Source organism: Papilio polytes, unplaced genomic scaffold (assembly GCF_000836215.1).
Source record: "Papilio polytes unplaced genomic scaffold, Ppol_1.0 DF821067.1, whole genome shotgun sequence".
In the NCBI taxonomy this organism is placed as follows: Eukaryota; Metazoa; Arthropoda; class Insecta; order Lepidoptera; family Papilionidae; genus Papilio; species Papilio polytes.
The window spans coordinates 1,156,911-1,173,890 of NW_013528137.1; the positions used below are offsets into that span (position 1 = coordinate 1,156,911).

At 33.8% G+C, this 16,980-nt stretch overlaps 3 protein-coding genes across 4 annotated transcripts in view; 1 reads left to right on the top strand and 2 right to left on the bottom strand.

The window, feature by feature from the left end:
* Window positions 1–5: 5 nt before the first annotated feature.
* On the top strand, window positions 6–5,226 carry LOC106109653 (ubiquitin carboxyl-terminal hydrolase 10-A; the record flags this gene model as incomplete). Its single annotated transcript, XM_013291238.1, has 8 exons — window positions 6–60; window positions 339–534; window positions 929–1,148; window positions 1,633–1,743; window positions 2,001–2,168; window positions 2,628–2,835; window positions 3,187–3,325; window positions 3,762–5,226. Coding segments are annotated over 8 exons (1,233 nt in total), but the record flags the coding sequence as incomplete, so codon positions are not given.
* A 5,365-nt stretch (window positions 5,227–10,591) lies between these two features.
* Window positions 10,592–14,807, bottom strand: LOC106109725 (sodium-dependent serotonin transporter-like). Of its 2 annotated transcripts, none has more exons than XM_013291327.1 (12): window positions 14,702–14,807; window positions 14,358–14,417; window positions 14,042–14,285; window positions 13,593–13,797; window positions 13,215–13,353; window positions 12,909–13,037; window positions 12,271–12,445; window positions 11,838–11,950; window positions 11,587–11,712; window positions 11,081–11,278; window positions 10,744–10,872; window positions 10,592–10,646 (listed from the first exon to the last, which is right to left on the bottom strand). In XM_013291327.1, the coding sequence occupies exons 1-12, from the start codon at window positions 14,714–14,716 to the stop codon at window positions 10,623–10,625; spliced, it is 1,557 nt and encodes a 518-aa protein (XP_013146781.1). In that variant the 5' UTR covers window positions 14,717–14,807; the 3' UTR covers window positions 10,592–10,622. The 2 variants fall into 2 exon arrangements, with proteins under 2 accessions (XP_013146781.1, XP_013146780.1); XM_013291326.1 differs by having other exon boundaries at window positions 12,271–12,496.
* A 1,635-nt stretch (window positions 14,808–16,442) lies between these two features.
* Window positions 16,443–16,980, bottom strand: part of LOC106109853 (regulation of nuclear pre-mRNA domain-containing protein 1B) — a 4,820-nt gene continuing 4,282 nt past the window's right edge. Inside the window, exon 6 of the mRNA XM_013291491.1 lies at window positions 16,443–16,947. Within this exon, the coding sequence (XP_013146945.1) occupies window positions 16,801–16,947 (147 nt within the window). The 3' untranslated portion in view covers window positions 16,443–16,800. The remainder of the gene's footprint in view (window positions 16,948–16,980) is intronic.

The window sequence follows — 16,980 nt, forward strand, 5'->3', positions numbered from 1 at the left end:
CCACTTTACCTATCACGCCTTCGCCGTTCTGTGATGATCCCAATTCGTACAGGATGGGAGGTAAATACATTTGTTTTAATAAACCTATCTATTAGTACTATTAGTCTGGGGAGAAATTTGATTTAATGCTTAAAAAATTACACAATCTTTCATAAAAAGAATAATCCTTATGTGAAAGATTACTAGTTGGATGTTTTTAAAGACAAAACATTTCGTTGTGTTATTCAAATAATATGTTGAAAAGAATTGTGGGTTTGGTTTTCTTGCCTTCAACATTTTACCCCGTGATAATAATATTATCGCCTATAAGTTACTTAACAAATTTATTTATATTTCAGAATTCCTGACAAAGTATCAGATAGACAACAGGCCGGTGTCGCTGCTGCCGCGCGGCCTCACCAACAGGTCTAACTACTGCTATCTGAACGCGATACTGCAGGCACTCATCGCCTGCCCACCCTTTTACAACATGCTGAAAGCGCTGCCTTATCAGACGCGACGCGGAAAATCAAGCACACCTGTCATCGACTCCATGTAAATATAACATTATTTTATTCTTATTAACAAATAAAATTATTAAAATGTTGTAAATCTAATCTTAATATTTCGGTACACTGTACTCAAAGCTTTCATGAGAGCTTTTTATTTATTGAATATAAATTAGAGATTGACAATGATCCCACCTGATGTAAAATGTTATTTGCATTAAAATAGTCATGGTTTTGTTCGTTTTTTAAACTAATGCAATTATAAAATTAGCAATTTCAAGACACGTTAATTTAAAGTTATCCATGTCGATTCACGACTTCATTTATAATATTGGTATGATTTTCATTATGTTTGGCTTATAGAAACGTAAGTTATTTTAAAAGGTCCTGCAACTTTTTACAATTTGTGATGTGAAAGTACAATAAAAGTGTATCGCCAGGGTGGAGCTGTGCTACGAGTTCGGTCCGCTGGCGAGCAGCGCGCGGCGGCGCGGCGAGGGCGGCGTGCCCGCGGTGCCGGCCGGCCCGCCGCTCGACGGCAGCGCGGGCCTGCGCGTGCTGCGCGCGCTGCACTTCCCCGGCTCGCAGGAGGGCAGGCAGGAAGACGCCGAGGAGTTCCTCGGCTGCCTGCTCAACTCCCTCAATGATGAGATGCTGGAGGTAAACAAATTACCACTAAAACTTTCCCCCTGTAGATTAGGTTGATGGGTAGTCATATAACATGTGATGTGTGCTCCTCCATGTTCATACTAATTAAGGGCCCGATTAAACTATGGGCTGAAAGTCTGTACCACCTTAAAGGCCACGCATCGCATCTGAAGTTTCTCTAGTATTCCATATGTCCATGATTGTCGATGATTACCTTAGTGTGCCTGCTAATAGTTTGTCCAGTTCTCTTATATAAAAAAAAGTATTTTCAACTTCTGACTACAAGAAATGTTAAAATAGTGATGTGTCTTACTTTGAAAGCTAAAACGAAAGTTATTACTCTAATACCAGATTTATAATTTTTCTAACTATCGTAAATTCAAAAATTATGCTGTCACCTTTAATAATTCAACTTTTTTTTATTGCTCAGGTTTTAATAGATGTGCTTTGCCTTTTTATTTTATGTTATTCAATTTGTATATAAAAATGTTTCCAGTTGATGAAGCTGGTGGAGCCCGAGGGTCCAAAGGACGTGAACAACCGACCCAATGGCGTTGTGCCTCCGGAACAACCTCCCCCAGAGGAGGACGATGATGATGAATGGAAGGTAATTTTCACAATATATTATTAAAGTATTAGATTAAAAGTAATTAAGGGTAGGCAACGCATCTGCAATTGCGGATGTTTTCCATTTCGGTGGATTCAGGTGCCGCTTGCTCGTTTGCCACCTTATGTTTTAAAAAGTAGACNNNNCGACGCTCATGTTTACAAATTCGTTAGCTTAATCTTAATAGAGGTCAAATTTCTATGCTTAATTAACGCAATTGCTTGAGATCGAGATACATATATATGTGTGTGTTCCAGGTGATGGGACCTCGTAACCGCGGCGCGGTGGAGCGGCGCTGGGCGGCGCGGCGCACGCCCGTGGCGGACATCTTCCGCGGCCGCACGCGCCACCGCCTGCACCGCGCGCACCACCATGACGTCACGGACGCCGTGCAGCCCTTCTTCACGCTGCAGCTGGACATCGAGGTATACACCTACACTGAATTTAAGTTTTATACCCATACTAGCTTTGTTTGAGACCTATTACACGCGGAATCAATAAAATAAAGTAAGAAGCCTGTGTGGTCTTACAGATTATGTTCTACAACTATACCAAATTCATCGAGGTCCGTTCAACTATTAAGAAGACTTTCTACCAAGCATCTATCTAGACTTTCGCATCGCAAATGAGGAGGTCGCTTGCTGTTAAATATTTATACATAAAAAAAGAGATGGACATCTAGATGAAAGGATGTTTACTGTGTAAATAGGGACAGAGGCAAATTCATTTGAGGAGGCAATTGAATTTATCTTCACTTTATTAAAAATGCTAGGAAAAATGAGAAGCACTCAAATTTAGTCAACACTAGAATGAATGAAACCCCAAATTACACGCAACAAAATCTCAGAATATCCAAGTTTAATCCATTAATAATTATTCACTAGCGTTCGAACACGGTGAAGGATGCATTAGAGCTGGTCGCGGGCAAGGACACGCTGGAGGGGGTGACCGACGCGTGGCAGCAGCTGTCGCTGGAGGAGCTGCCGGTGGTGCTGCTGCTGCACCTCAAGTGCTTCCAGCTGGACGCGGAGGGACACACCGCGAAGATTGTCAAGAATATCGATTACCCCATCGACTTGAAGATTGATCCCAGTTAGTATACTAATTACTACTCATACCGGTTTAAAATATAGTATACTTATATATACTTAAAGGTCTCCCTTAGTGAGTAATAACGACTCTGAGTATGACAGTACAATTTTGTAATTATAATAGTAATAATTATAGTTTAGTATACCAGATTTGTAATGGCTAGAGTAACAATCTGTAGTTTACTGTCTTATTATCTATTATTTCCTTATACCATGATGTGTTTTATTTTTCGTCTCTGAATGTGATAGAAAATATCGCAATATTGTAGACAACAAAGACTGAGTTACTAAAAATAACTCAAATTCCCTTCCTATCTCTAAGCACATTTACACATAATATATTCATTTGCAGAGATAATGTCGTCCAAACTGAAGTACACTCAGAAGCAGCGGTTGTACAAGCTGTTTGCTGTGGTGTACCACGAGGGTGTGGAGGCTGTCAAGGGACACTACGTCACTGACACTTACCATGGACAAGTTGGCTGGATAAGGTATGTCACCGTTAAATTGTAAACTCACTATCATCTTCCCATTAAACAATAATTAATTCTACAGAGGGTCTTATAAATCTGTCATCTAACATGTCCAAATTCACTTCCTTAAACATATCCTGTTTCACTCATACATTTATATTTTCTAAGATTTTAATTTAACTTTCTAGCTATAATTCAGTTTTATTATTTACCTGTTCATATAAACTTTAAATTTGCTAGATCTTAAAATTCAGCACGAAATTGTTACCCAATTAAGAAACTTAACATTTTGATGTGTTATTGTTCAGAGTTTTTACAATGATGTTTATTATTTTTCGTCTCTGAAAGTGATTGTTATCACAACATGTAGACATATTTGACTGAGTTAACTATTCAATATGTTTTCTACACTGTCTCATATTAGTTGATACTAACATAGTAATTTGCTTCGCAGATATGATGATTCAACGGTGACTCAAGTCACTGATGCTCAGGTGCTGAAGCCGAAGCCGCCTCGCATGCCGTACCTGCTCATGTACAGACGACACGACATGCTGCCCCCGCACAGACCCACAGGGAAACCAGAATAAACTGGTTTCAATTGGAGTAAACCGGTGTCAACCGGAATTAAATCGGTTTGAACCAGTTGTAAAGCGGAATAAACTGGTGTAATCCAGTTTTATCGAGTTGGCAAGTGAAATACCAGTGAAAGTGATTGTTTAGTGTAACTGTATATGTAAACTGTGCCTACACAACTGGTTACTGCAATAACTAGTTATGTCTCTTATATGTATGTATATGAGACTCGTGTAATTTGTAAACCAAGATTTTTGGCGACTTTTCTTGTATTTATATGATTGGAATTTATTTAGTTAAAATTCTGGCCAAATGACTACTTTTTTAATCCCCATTTTTGTAGGGAAAAAACAATTTGATGTCAAGAATTGTAAATATTGTGCCTATAGAACTAGTTACTGCAGTGAATTGTTAAATAAAGTAGTTTTGCACAACGAAATTCTCACGTATTTGTATAGGTTTAAAGTGCAAATTACATTGTACATTTTTCATCTTTAATATTAAATTGCATATTGGATTTTTTGTTTGGTTTTATGAATTTTCATTGCAAGGCTTGTTTTATTTTTCACTTAATGTTGTATTATAGTGTAAATTAGAATTAGTTTTAAGTTAGGTTTACATTGTTTGGAAAATGTTTTTACGTTTCGTTTCGCCAAAATAATCTAATGGATTATGACATGTTTGATTGAATTTTAACTTGTTCTAATCAAAGAATGAGTGTTAAATTTGTAAATATGTTTTTTTTGTATATATGAGGATTTGGCAAAATGAGACTTTTTTGGTTATAAGGTTGATCTAAAAAAAATGTCTATAATTTTTTTAACAGTTACTTGAAACTGCCAAAGTATTTTTAATGTTAATTGGTTGCTCCACAAGTAGATCTAAGTTTTCGACAATATGGAATTGTAAAATAAAAAAGAATAAAAAAATGTATAGGCGTTACTTTCTATTAATAAATTAATATCAAAAATATTAAAAAAATGGACTGTTGGAAAGTACAAAGTTTTGATTGTTGTGATATGGGAAGTTGGTATATATCAAGAATGGAAATGTTTGTATGGAAGTGAATTTTTCAAGTAGATATAATTTTACATAAAGAAGAATTACATCTATTAAATTTTCTCAGGCCCTTGAAGTACCTAAAAACTTTAGATGCACTGCAAAATCTTGTAAATATTTTTATGCAAAATTATTTGCAATGGAATCGATGAAAACCACTAAAATTGATGGTATTTACTAAATTTCTATACAAATACCAAAATTAAACTTTCCACTTGAAAAATTTACCCTTAATGGTCATCTCATTGAGAGATCTTGTAATTTATTGAAATTACAAAAAAAAATTAAACATACTTATGAATGTGATTGGACCATTTGCATTGCACAAACATTTACATAAAACATGTTGCGATCTCAATTATTTCAAAGAGAAAAGAACGTTTTTTATGTGCATGTTTCGTCAATAAACAAATTTGTAGGCATAGATTTATAATCTATAGATATAGATATAGGAGCATAAAAATAAAATAAGGAAGCCTTTTGTGGGTGTTAATTAAATTCTAAAGTGGTGTTATTTTAACACAAAATGACTTTAAACTCTTGGTTTGACATATATGATGATTATATGATCTATAGATTACATATCTATGTATCACAATTGGTAAGGTGGTTGTATAGTGTTATGGTCGGTGTTTAGATATGGTTTATTTTATGTCATTGGATTTCGTTTAATTCGATTTGTTTGCACGAAATTATAATTAGACATAAATACAGGCATGTTTGATAAATTATATGCATTTTAAGTCATAAATAATTTGCTTTTTGGTTATATAAGGATTTTTAGTATGTATTTTATTTAAGCCACAGTTTAAATGTTGTATTAGAGAGTAGTCATACCGCACATTAAATTCGAAATGTTTTTAGTCAAAGAATTACGTAAGGTTGCCTTAAAATTGTAGAATTTACTTACAAAAGGCTTAAAACCTAAAACAAAACTACGAGAAACATGGAATTATAATAAATTTTGAAAATTTCAATATTAAGTGAGAGTTATATGAAAGTTTAATGTGAGAAAAGATCAGATGGTACTTTAGACTATGCTTTTGAGTTACATAAACATTTATTTTTATTATTTATTTCCAAATATTGGTGAGGAAATTCAAAGATATGTGAAATCAACCCTGACTAGTCGAAGGTTGACTATGGCCTAGTTAACTTGGGTAGTGCCCATGGCCTTAGTTGATAAAACATTTATTACACTATTGTCTATTTATCAAAAAAATTTCATCTACATTCATCTTTACTATTATTCTAAATCTGTTATTATTAAAAAGTTTGGCGTAAATTTTAAAAAGTATGAGAATATATTTTTTTCCTCAAAATTAAAATTAATTTTAATGTATGATTATAATTTATTAGTGATATGAAATCGCTCAGTAATTTTTTTTTCAGTAAATGTCCTATTTGTATATTATTGAAAACAATATATCGTTATATTTAGTTCTATCGATATATTTAGTGAGCTAATAAATTGTGCGTACATAACATGATACTTCAATGACGTCATTGATTATTTGTTATCTATTATTTGGTTGTTTTCTTGTGCACTGTCAAAATGTTTCGATGACGTCATCGTCTTGGTGTCATGTTATTGTGGTTTGGTTGTATGAACACCGGTCATCTCGCTGTTGTAACTCGGTGCTTTGATGGACTGGAAGCGATGCTGTGTAATGTGCCCTTTGTTTTGTGATATGTGTGTAACTGTACGATTGTTTGGGTAATATTTGATTGTATAATATTGTTACTAATAATTGTTAATTATAAAACATAGATGTTATCGTGCCGTTGCTATGTTTTTAATATTATTTTAGATATGATTCGAAATTTGGAAATTAAGCTGATTGGTAAAAAAAAAATATTTTCTTAATATCTAAAGCGGTTTAAATTTAATATTTAAATCAATGTAAATGTTCCACTTTTCTTTTTCTGTTGAATAAATTTCTAAATTATTATAAATGCAAACGCTATTGGTGTATACTAAATAAAATAATAAATTAAGCTCATTGTATAATTAAATTTATTGGTGAAAGTAAATTAGTGTAACGATTATCAATTATATTGATGTAAGGTAAATGATCTCACCTCGTCGTTTCAAAATTATACACAATGTTTATTGATTTAATTTTTCTTACTAATGTTCGCCATACACGGACCACAGTTTGCAGTGGACCGCTTGAAGCCGTCGTACGCAAGCAGTCCGTGTAAGACGGACCTTATTGTGCTAAAACGTCGCCAACCGACTGTAAACTTGGTCAATATGCGATCTGACTAGAGAAAGTGAATGAAAGTTTCTTTTCTCTCGACAGTTTTTAAAATGACTGAAGTTACTAGCGGTCGGTGATTCATTGACATACGTACATCGGTCCAATGATAAAACACTAGGTGGTATTTTATATGGAGAGAGTTTTTTTTATGTTATTTTGAAATGTAAAATTTTAATGATCTATGTAATGCTTTTTTTTTATCTGTAACTTGGTTGTTGTTTTTTTTTTGTATGGATTTTGGGTAGCTAATAATGATGTAGGGATGATCGTCAAATAACTAGGTTTTAATGGTACACCAAACTTGAATATGGAGAGCATTATGTTAGCTTTTTTCGCACAGCGATATAGCGGATAGACTATAATAAGTTTTAATAATAAAAATATGACGCAATATCGCTTAAATGTGCTATTTAAAAATGCTGTTTACAATTAGGAAGACGTTTTGTGAGACCTTTTATAAGGTACTAGGTTTTAAACCTGGCTCTATTGCTTTTTTACATGGTACAGTAAAGAATTTGCTATTTTAATATAAAAACATCCGTTTTACTTTTAAGATTCGTCGTCTTTTGAAATAATCTGTATTTTAAAGATTTACGTTAGTATTCTAAAATACGATCACAAAGTTTTTGTATTTCAATATTACAATATTTGTTATTTTTTATCCATCTTCCAAAAGGAGGTTGTCAATTCGTCTGGTTTTTTTAAAAGGCGATGTTGCGTCTTTAATATAGACCCTTAGATGTAATTTTAGTAACAGATTTCTATGGAGAGGTAAACGAATTTATGCGTAGACAGATTTTTATTTAAACGAACAATCGAAACTTCTGGAAAATTCTTTAGCACTTTAATACTTACATTGTCTATGGCAATGCACTTTTACTACTTTTATCATCTTTCATTTTATATGCGTAAGACTGAACGCAAAGTCCCCATCTCGATTTATTTATGTAGCATCACATTGTGTAAGTTTTTGTTAATACGTTTGTATCGTGTACGTTTACTTTACCGTCCATGGAACGTGTATGGATGTAGTTTCCACTGGTGAAACATGTGTATAAAATACATTGATATCTTTTTCAGAATAGTATGTCTGTAAAGTTGGATTATTGTGGACAGGTCTCGTGTCAAATTTTATGCCCATGTTTTTATGTTAATGTCCAAGCTGTGCTATCGATTTTATGGGTTTTAATTGTTTACTGTGCTGGTAGCGGTGATACATTTGTTAAAAAAAATTACCAATGCCAGAAAAATCGCTTTAAAGTTATCCTTGGTGTTTTTTTGATGGCATTGTTGGGTTTTGGTAAAACTTACAAATTGATATGGTTAATTTATAAACTGAAGACTCGGTAACGGTTTTTTTTTTAATCACAAAAATGCAATACGTTATAATGGAGTTTAAAGATTTATTTTAGATTCCGGAATGGATATACAAATGTTTTGAATGAAAATATTAGTTTTATTAATTAATGAACGTTCCTGAGAAATATTTTATTGTAAAATAATTATATGATCAAAGTAGTGAATAGTTTTGCATGTAGTGCAGCTTTTTATTCACAGTATGTCCTGTATGGTCGGTTTTTTTTTCGACAATGTATTTTGAAATCGATTGTCCTTTCCTATTAAGCTTTTCGCCGATATTTTTTTTAATTTATTTGTTAGATTAAGGTTTATTTGGCTTTGGTATGAGGGAGCGTAATGTGTTTTCCCATCACAATTTAAATGATTCGTCGTTTAAGTTAACTACTAGATGTATAAAATAACGAAATTCAATTTAAGTAAAATGTAACACTTTTAAGGAATTTATTTGTAAGGTTGAGTACACAAGTATTCCATTTGCACAAAATATCCGATATGTGTTTTGACCGTCTTGATACATGTATTTGCATTTATCTCGCTCTTTCACCATTGGAAAAATAGAGAGTTTGCAAATACAAGTATTGGCAGTCAATGACCACAGTGAAGGCTTTTTTTCAATCACGTTTCGTAAAAAAATTGATATCGACTGATTTGTATTACAATTCGAATATGCTAAAGTAATATCTAGTCGAATATAAAATGATACATATAAGCTAAATTTATCTTCATAAAAATCAATAAAAAGCAACGCGTGCAATAGATTTAGGGTCTGTCCCACCAAATTTTAAACTGTTTGTTAACAATCCAACGTGTAAAATATGCAAATATCGGATTTTATTCCCTTATCTGACAGTGACGTCATTTTGAACTATCTGAGCCTCAGTCAGTGGTGGGACAGGCTCTTAGATTTTAAAAAATGTCCTGGTCTAAATCTACATAACAATGAAATTTCAACGGTCTATCTACTTAGAGTATAATGTATGTAATATGCTTATTATTATTTTTATATGAGAAGTTATAATTTAAGTTACTATTAATTTTAGTGATAAGATCCAAGGCTGTATTAAAAAAGGAGTGTTTTTTTCCTCAACAAGGTTTACAATTTTTTATTTAACCTATTCGGAATATCTTGTATAAAAAATACTCCTGTTTGTACGTAACAGATTATAAATGGGAAAAAAACCCGGTTGCAAATTGGACGAACTAAACTCTGTTACGGCTGTTTCTATAAGTTGTTAATATGTGTGTATGACTAAATAAAAAATAATCCTTTATTTTGGTAACGAATTGGTGTTATGAAAAATTTGTGAATAAATAATGGTGTCATTCTGAAAAATCTTTTATTTCTTTGACTAGCTGTTACCGTGCGACTTCATTCGCATGGAAATATAAAAATTGTTTTATTGATTACATTTGTCAAATTTAATTGCAAACGTCAAAATGACATGATGACAAAGTATGGCAATTTTGCTTTCTTGATGTTGGCAGCAACTAATGGTCTCTTTCCCACATTACGGTTTTTGTACAAAATTTTACCCCCTAAGTTTATTGGCGTGAAAATATGTGTCCTAAAGCGTGACGTAAGTGTAGGGTTTCTTATTAAAAAAGAATTATTCAAAAATATGCTATAAAAGTGTGTGTTTACGCTTTATTGTAATAGTATAGATGTTGAATGCAAAATACAACCTCTTTGGCTGACAAGCAGTATATATACAGCCAAAGAGGTTGCATACTGGCCACCAAGGCATTTATCGTTGTCTTAAAAGATATATATAAGAAGAAGTCAAGATGTAATCAAGAGAGTTTTAAGTTTTGTATATATTTTGTGTAAATAAGTTTTAAAATAAAGATATGTTAGGTTAATAATAAGTGTTTTGTATTTTTGGCTGCCGCGCTGTCGGTAACAAGTTAAACAATAGATAAGTGGCAAATGTCAGCCATTTACCCGATCCAATGGAAAATACAAATCTACTCACAATCATTTGCTCAATTAATCAGGATTCAGGTAATTTTTAAAATAAAAGAGATGTAGAAAAAATAATTTATTTCTAAATATTGCATCATTTTACATCATCCACGATATTCTGAAAAAAAAAATAGCAAGATTAATGCAGAATAAACACCCATCAAATATTTCTTTTCTGTTAAATATCAAGTCAAAAATACTCCCAAATATCTTACCCTTACTCTGCATCGGAACACGAAGTAGAAAATGAAGAAAACGGGAATGGTGACTAGACACAGGCCCAGCGACACCCAGCCCGCGCTCGCCTCGAACGTCCACAGAGAACCCACACCCGTTATTACCACCTTGAGAAAGCAAAATTACTCGAGTTTTTTGCTATTTCATTGTATTTAACAGTGGCATTTCACGTTCAGCTAATTCAGTAACGTAATAAAAAGCAATTGCAATTTGCATAGTTACTCACTTATATTAACTTATTTTCTTTCATGAACCAATTTTATTAGGTTCATAGGAAAATTTCACCAATATAACCTTGCTAATTTGAATACGTACTATTAACAGTAAAGGTGTTAAAGCCCAACTTATCCTCATAAACATGCAGGGGTATTCGCCGACCGCAAAGTAGATCTCATCGCAGAATGTAGTCTGTCCGTACGTGTATGTAATAACGAGGGCGACCACGGCCGCTATCGGCGCGCGTACTTTTGACACCGGCCATGATATCAAGAAATTTAAGATGTAGAGACCACCCTAGAGAAAATAAAAACGTGGACAGTAGCTTTTATGATATGTAATGAAATTTACACACAGGCTCGTTAATTAATCACTAAGGATATCCTAAAGCGTAGATCTTTAAAAAAAAGCTAGCTAGTTTTGATACATTCTATGGAGGCAAAATTTTAACTAGCAGTTGAACTGTTAAGCTAAGATTTGGCATACAAACACAGTTTCTTGTTTCAACTGTGCGCATGTAGCGGACTTTAGGGAAACAAATGACCGGCTCAGTATGGCAGATAATTTTAGTCGATACAGAATCTTCTAAAATAAAGCATTCAAACCTGTGTACAAATCGTCATAACGCCAATAAAACAGAACAGCACACAGATCGCAACAAGGAAGGCCCACGAGATCTTACGAATGGAGCGACCCGTGAACGTAGACATGATTGTTTGTAGCAACAGAGCCTGTAAAGAAAACAATTATTAACTATTCTCAATTCATTTTCAAGAATACAAAAACTGCCAAATCTCAACATAAATGATGTCAGTGATTTTTTTGTCAATGTTTCTGTACAAGCAGTCGTTCATACCGTGGTGGATACAGAAAGTACAAATAGCGTGAAGAAGACGAGAGCCGACCAGAACTGGCTTCCAGGTATCCTCGCCACGTAGTCCGCCCATAGTATTATTGATGATGAAGAACCTGACAACAAAAGATTAATATAACCTCAAATATCATCGTCATAGTTCACAGAGGTAGAGTTCTGTGTGGGATTTATTATACAAAATATAATTCAGAAACAAACAAAACACTCAAACTAACTTTATGATTAAATATATAAAAGATGCTTGCTTTAATATTAAAACTGTTATATTGTCTTTCGATTACAGCGTAGACTCACAACCGCTCTTTTTATGAGCAATTTATGTTTCCACTATGAAGATTGCGACACCCACAGAAAATAGTCACGTTAGACCACACAATAACCAATTAGTGGAAAACGGGTCTAACTGTGTTCTTACCGCTCCATATGTTAGTATCATTGTCATAATCAGTGCGTAGTGCTCCGTGCGCAGCGCCGAGCAACAGCGCACTACCCATGCAGCTGGTCTTGGCAACGAGGAAGGTAAGCAGTGCGGTAGTTGCCAGCCGATGTGGCGCCTTCGGGCAGTAAGAGCCCAGCATCACCAGCACACCCTGGGATATCGACATCTGGACTAACGAATACTCGAGGGCGTCGCGCCATATCTGACAAAAGAACATTGAAAACTTTGAATATAACGGAAGAAAAAAGACGCGAACACGACCATTCTTGGAAGAATAATCTATTTTACTGGAATAGCTTCTATACTTTAGGATACGTTTTTTGCCTGTGTCAAATTTCGTTTAAATTCGTTCTGCAGTTTCTAAGTACCTAACATTTGTTATCGACCTCATTTCCGGTGTATAAGAAATGCATGGATATTAGCAAGAAACCAATGGCTACGGTTGTTGTATTGACTTTTAATATAAAAGTCCGTTTGAAAAAAGAGGCAACATCTCCTTGCTGACGTTTATTTTAATTATAATTATTGACCAGTCCAGTGAGGACAGCATAGATTAAATTCAATATATTTGCCATAGTAACAAAGATGCCTACAAACTGCTTCATTTAGAATACCTGCGTGCCTTCAAGTAACACGCTCCAGTCGCACTCATTGAACATGGCGGCGGCGCCCGACAGCCGCGTCGCGCCCAGCATGCACACTAGCAGCACGAAGTATGCCAGTACGTCTTTGAATAGTACCAACTGAAAGAAAATGATCACGTAACATCAAAGTAAAATCTAATCGTGACTGTTTTGCCTCATAAAGAACAATCATAAACAACTGGCTGTTAAAGTTCGCCAGTGTAAATATAGTTAAGGAACTAAATGCAATTCTATATTCAGGCAGGATTCAAATTCAAATACTTTGTATAATCTTACTTTAGAGAAGCTGTATATGCGTTTGAAAGCAACGAAGTATATGAGCAGCCAGCTAATGACGTAGTAGACGGCCAGCTCGGGTACGACACTTCCCAGCCCGCCTTTCAATCCGTCGCGTTTTAAGTTCAATATAAAATTACTGCGAACAGTTAATAGTTAATAATATTAATTACTGATCAACAATGTGTTAGGCAAACGTTACTTTAAATAAAGTTATGGATCGTCAGAGAAATCAAATTTCTTACCCATTTCTTCTCTCTGTAATTTACATTACTCTCCATTTACTTCCAAGATATCGATAGAATTGGGAAGATAATAATAAATCTAATCGCTAATCTAATCTATTACCATCTAGTTTTATATATTGTCAATACAAACAAGAAGAATGATTGCGCGGGAGTCTCACTGCCTTCCGGCAAAGGTCGGTGTCTGGCGGCGCAGGCGGGCTGAGCGGTGGCGGCGCAGTGCAGCCAGGGCAGGAAGGCGTGTGCTGAATGCACTAGCAGCGCTAAGCACCACGCGCTCACCGCGCCCGATACGAACGCGGTCAGCGCACAACACGCCAACATCGAGAAACCAACGCCTGGTAAACGTGGAAGATACGAAAGGCTACTCTTAGTGTAATATGAAAAAGTGTGTATTGGCCAATTAATTCGACTTGTTCTAACTTCATTCATATAAATTGTTAGACACTATGGACATCCCTAGATGATCTAGACTAGGTTTAGGGCGACCATAAAAGATAAGATCACTTTGTAGTTGCTTTCCTGTCTATTGTACATATTTAATGATTCTACCTGGCAACACACATTTACACCTTTCCTTACCTCGTGCGACCGGTGATAAATCCCAACAGTTTATCACACTTTTCTTCGTAACTATACCGAGAGCTAACTCAAGATACATGAGCGGGTAGCCGAAGATTACGCTCAGAATGTTGTATAGGAATATGAAGGGAATGAATTTTCTCATATCGTGTAAATAAGGGTGCCACCACACTTGCACTATCCCGATACAAGATGACATCACTAGCTGTCTGTAATTTATGTTGTTTGTCCATCTATCATTAACCTATGAGATAACAATAATTTTAATAATCATATAACATAATGAGTTACAGCATTAGGTTACTTGAAATCTTACCAAAGGATATTCTATTGTTTCAGATGAAGTAGAAGCGCTTAAAGTTTTCGTGCGTGAACTCTAAAAATCAATTAAAAAACATACGTACAGTTTAAAATCATGAGTTAAGTGTAACACTTAGGCATTTGTTAAACGGCTGAACGGATTTCTATGAAATTTGGCAAATATGTGTTACATAATCTGGATGAACACAGATTACTTAGCAATTTTTTGTAATTCGGCGCGAGCCAGAATCGCGTGCAACATCTAGTTTGGTATTCGACATCGAAAGTGCTAAGCGTGATTTAATCGTATATGTTCTGAAGAAAATTATATTAATTAATTCCTTTTTACAACGTACATACCACACTTTCGCTCATATTTTACAAATTATAAGAGTAATATAAAATATTCTTTCTATAAATATACGTCAAAATCAGTCGTAAGATGTGACATAAAAACGTCAGATAGGTCCGTGCTTATAAAACCTCTAAATACAAGGCAAAGAATAAAAATATACAATCTTACTTCTCACTAATAAACGTTTGGATGGATGGATATTCATTACAAGGTATCTCCAGAACGAATATGAAAATTGACACAAATGTACATAGTCTGAGTCTGAGGACATATTCTGGAAATAAGAACTAAGTTTCTCTTTTAATTTGGCGCAGACGAAGTTGGAGATAAAATCTAGTAATACAAAACGCAAAACCTTTTTACCGTACTAACGCGTATTTAAATTAAAAACTTACTTTAGTTTTGGCAATCAACGAATGGTTACTTAATCACTTAGTGTAGAATTATAATTTTTAATGTATACTAACAGCCTTACAAATAGACGCGGTATAAAGTTAAACTTAGGAATAAACTGAGTATAAGCAAAATTTGTACTAATATTTTCTTAATCTCAGTTTATTCCTATGTTTAACTTTAATACAGTTTATTTGTAAGGCTGTAAAGGTTCTTAGTATCCATTTTATGATTAACTGAGGCCGCAATAGTTGTTTGTGAGGGAAAGAGAGAGAAAAATGATAAAACAATTGTTTATTTCAGCTTATAACATAGCACACAATGTCCAACTATACACTACAACTAAATAAACTTGATACGCACCGAATTTGGTTTACAAAAATTAAATCAAATTCATCATAAATCAATAAACTTTTTACACAGAAGAGCGGGCGCACTTTCACTAAACTGTCGCACAACTGTCGCAATTGTCGATTGTATCGCAGTCCATTCAACTTTTTAGTCGCACAACTAAAAATCGAGTAGTGTACACCTCCATATAAGCTCATAGGAATCTAAGCGCGACTAAACAGTCGTGCGATAGTTTAGTCAATGTGCACGCTCTATGTATACAAAAAAAATGTAAAACTATAGTCTATAACTACAAAGAATAAAGTCGCTTCCATCTGTTTGTCTGTCCCTACGTATGCTTAGATTTTTAAAACTAGGCAACGGATTATGATGCAGTTTTTTTTTAATAGATACAGTGATTCAAAAGGAAGGTTTATATTATGTATAAAATAGTAGAAAACTAATGCTAATGCATTTTTGTATCAGTATTAAAACTGCGTGAAGCTAGGGCGCATCGCTAGTCGTTTTAGGTACATGACCGTTTTCGTTGATAACAGAGGATTTTCTAATGTACCTAAAATTACATTTTTAAATTAAAATAGTTAAGAAACAATTTATCTATCATAGACTATAGAGGAATAAAAGTGATTAAAGAATTTAGTCAATAGAAATTGATTAAAAACTATGAAATTCAAATACAAATTGATTTTAATTTTTTATGGTCAATTAATGTTGTATATACGCCTATATTTTTTTTTATAAATTTATTTACCTTTTTTATTATAATAGGTACCTTTACAATTTGTAGCTAAAAGTAAAAAAGTAATATAATATAATTATTGTTCACTTACATTATTTTTTACAGCAAATCTGACATAAAACAGTATTTATCTTTTATTAAAATTTTTAAAGCGTAAATTGGATTATGTTCTTATTTCAAAAAGCCTTTTAAACGTGACGTCATCAGTCACCAGGCATATGACGTAACTTTTCTTAACAAATGATTTTTATTCTAATTTTTTTATTTAACGAACTCTTATTTACTTTGCAATTCCTTCCAGCATTTACATTACTTCTATCATTAAGAGGCACATATTTTTACGCTATCAGTATCGCTTCTTTAATTAAAACTAACCTAACTTTTCATTAATGACAATTTAATTGGATTAACTAAAAATTGACAATTCAGTAGTAAAAAACTTAACAGATTCAAGAAAAAGTTAAATCTGTTCTACATTAAAGAAGCGATTAACTTAGAATAGTTAAAAAATAAAGAATTATTTCTGTATAACAAAAAAAAAACGAAAGTCCACACATTTGTAATACCCAAACACAGTATTGTATTAAATATACATATATTAAATAAATAGTACAGTAAACCTCAAATACTAAAGAGGTCCCCCGCTGAGGGCAGCGGTGCTAACCCTCCGGTGACATCGGGCAATCTGGACACATCCGGCAAATTGTCTATATGGGATTTCACTTCAGCTTTCACTGCATATATTTTCTGCAGTTTAATATTATATTCCTAAAACAAAATTATATACTTACTTACCGTTCT

Bases quoted from the DNA above. Each gene is read 5' to 3' on its own strand.
- LOC106109725 (XM_013291326.1), bottom strand. The intron at 14,286-14,357 runs GTAAGATTTCAA...GTTATCTCATAG, and splicing joins AAACAATAGAATATCCTTTG to GTTAATGATAGATGGACAAA. The intron at 13,038-13,214 runs GTAAGATTATAC...ATTTTCTTTCAG, and splicing joins GCATATACAGCTTCTCTAAA to TTGGTACTATTCAAAGACGT.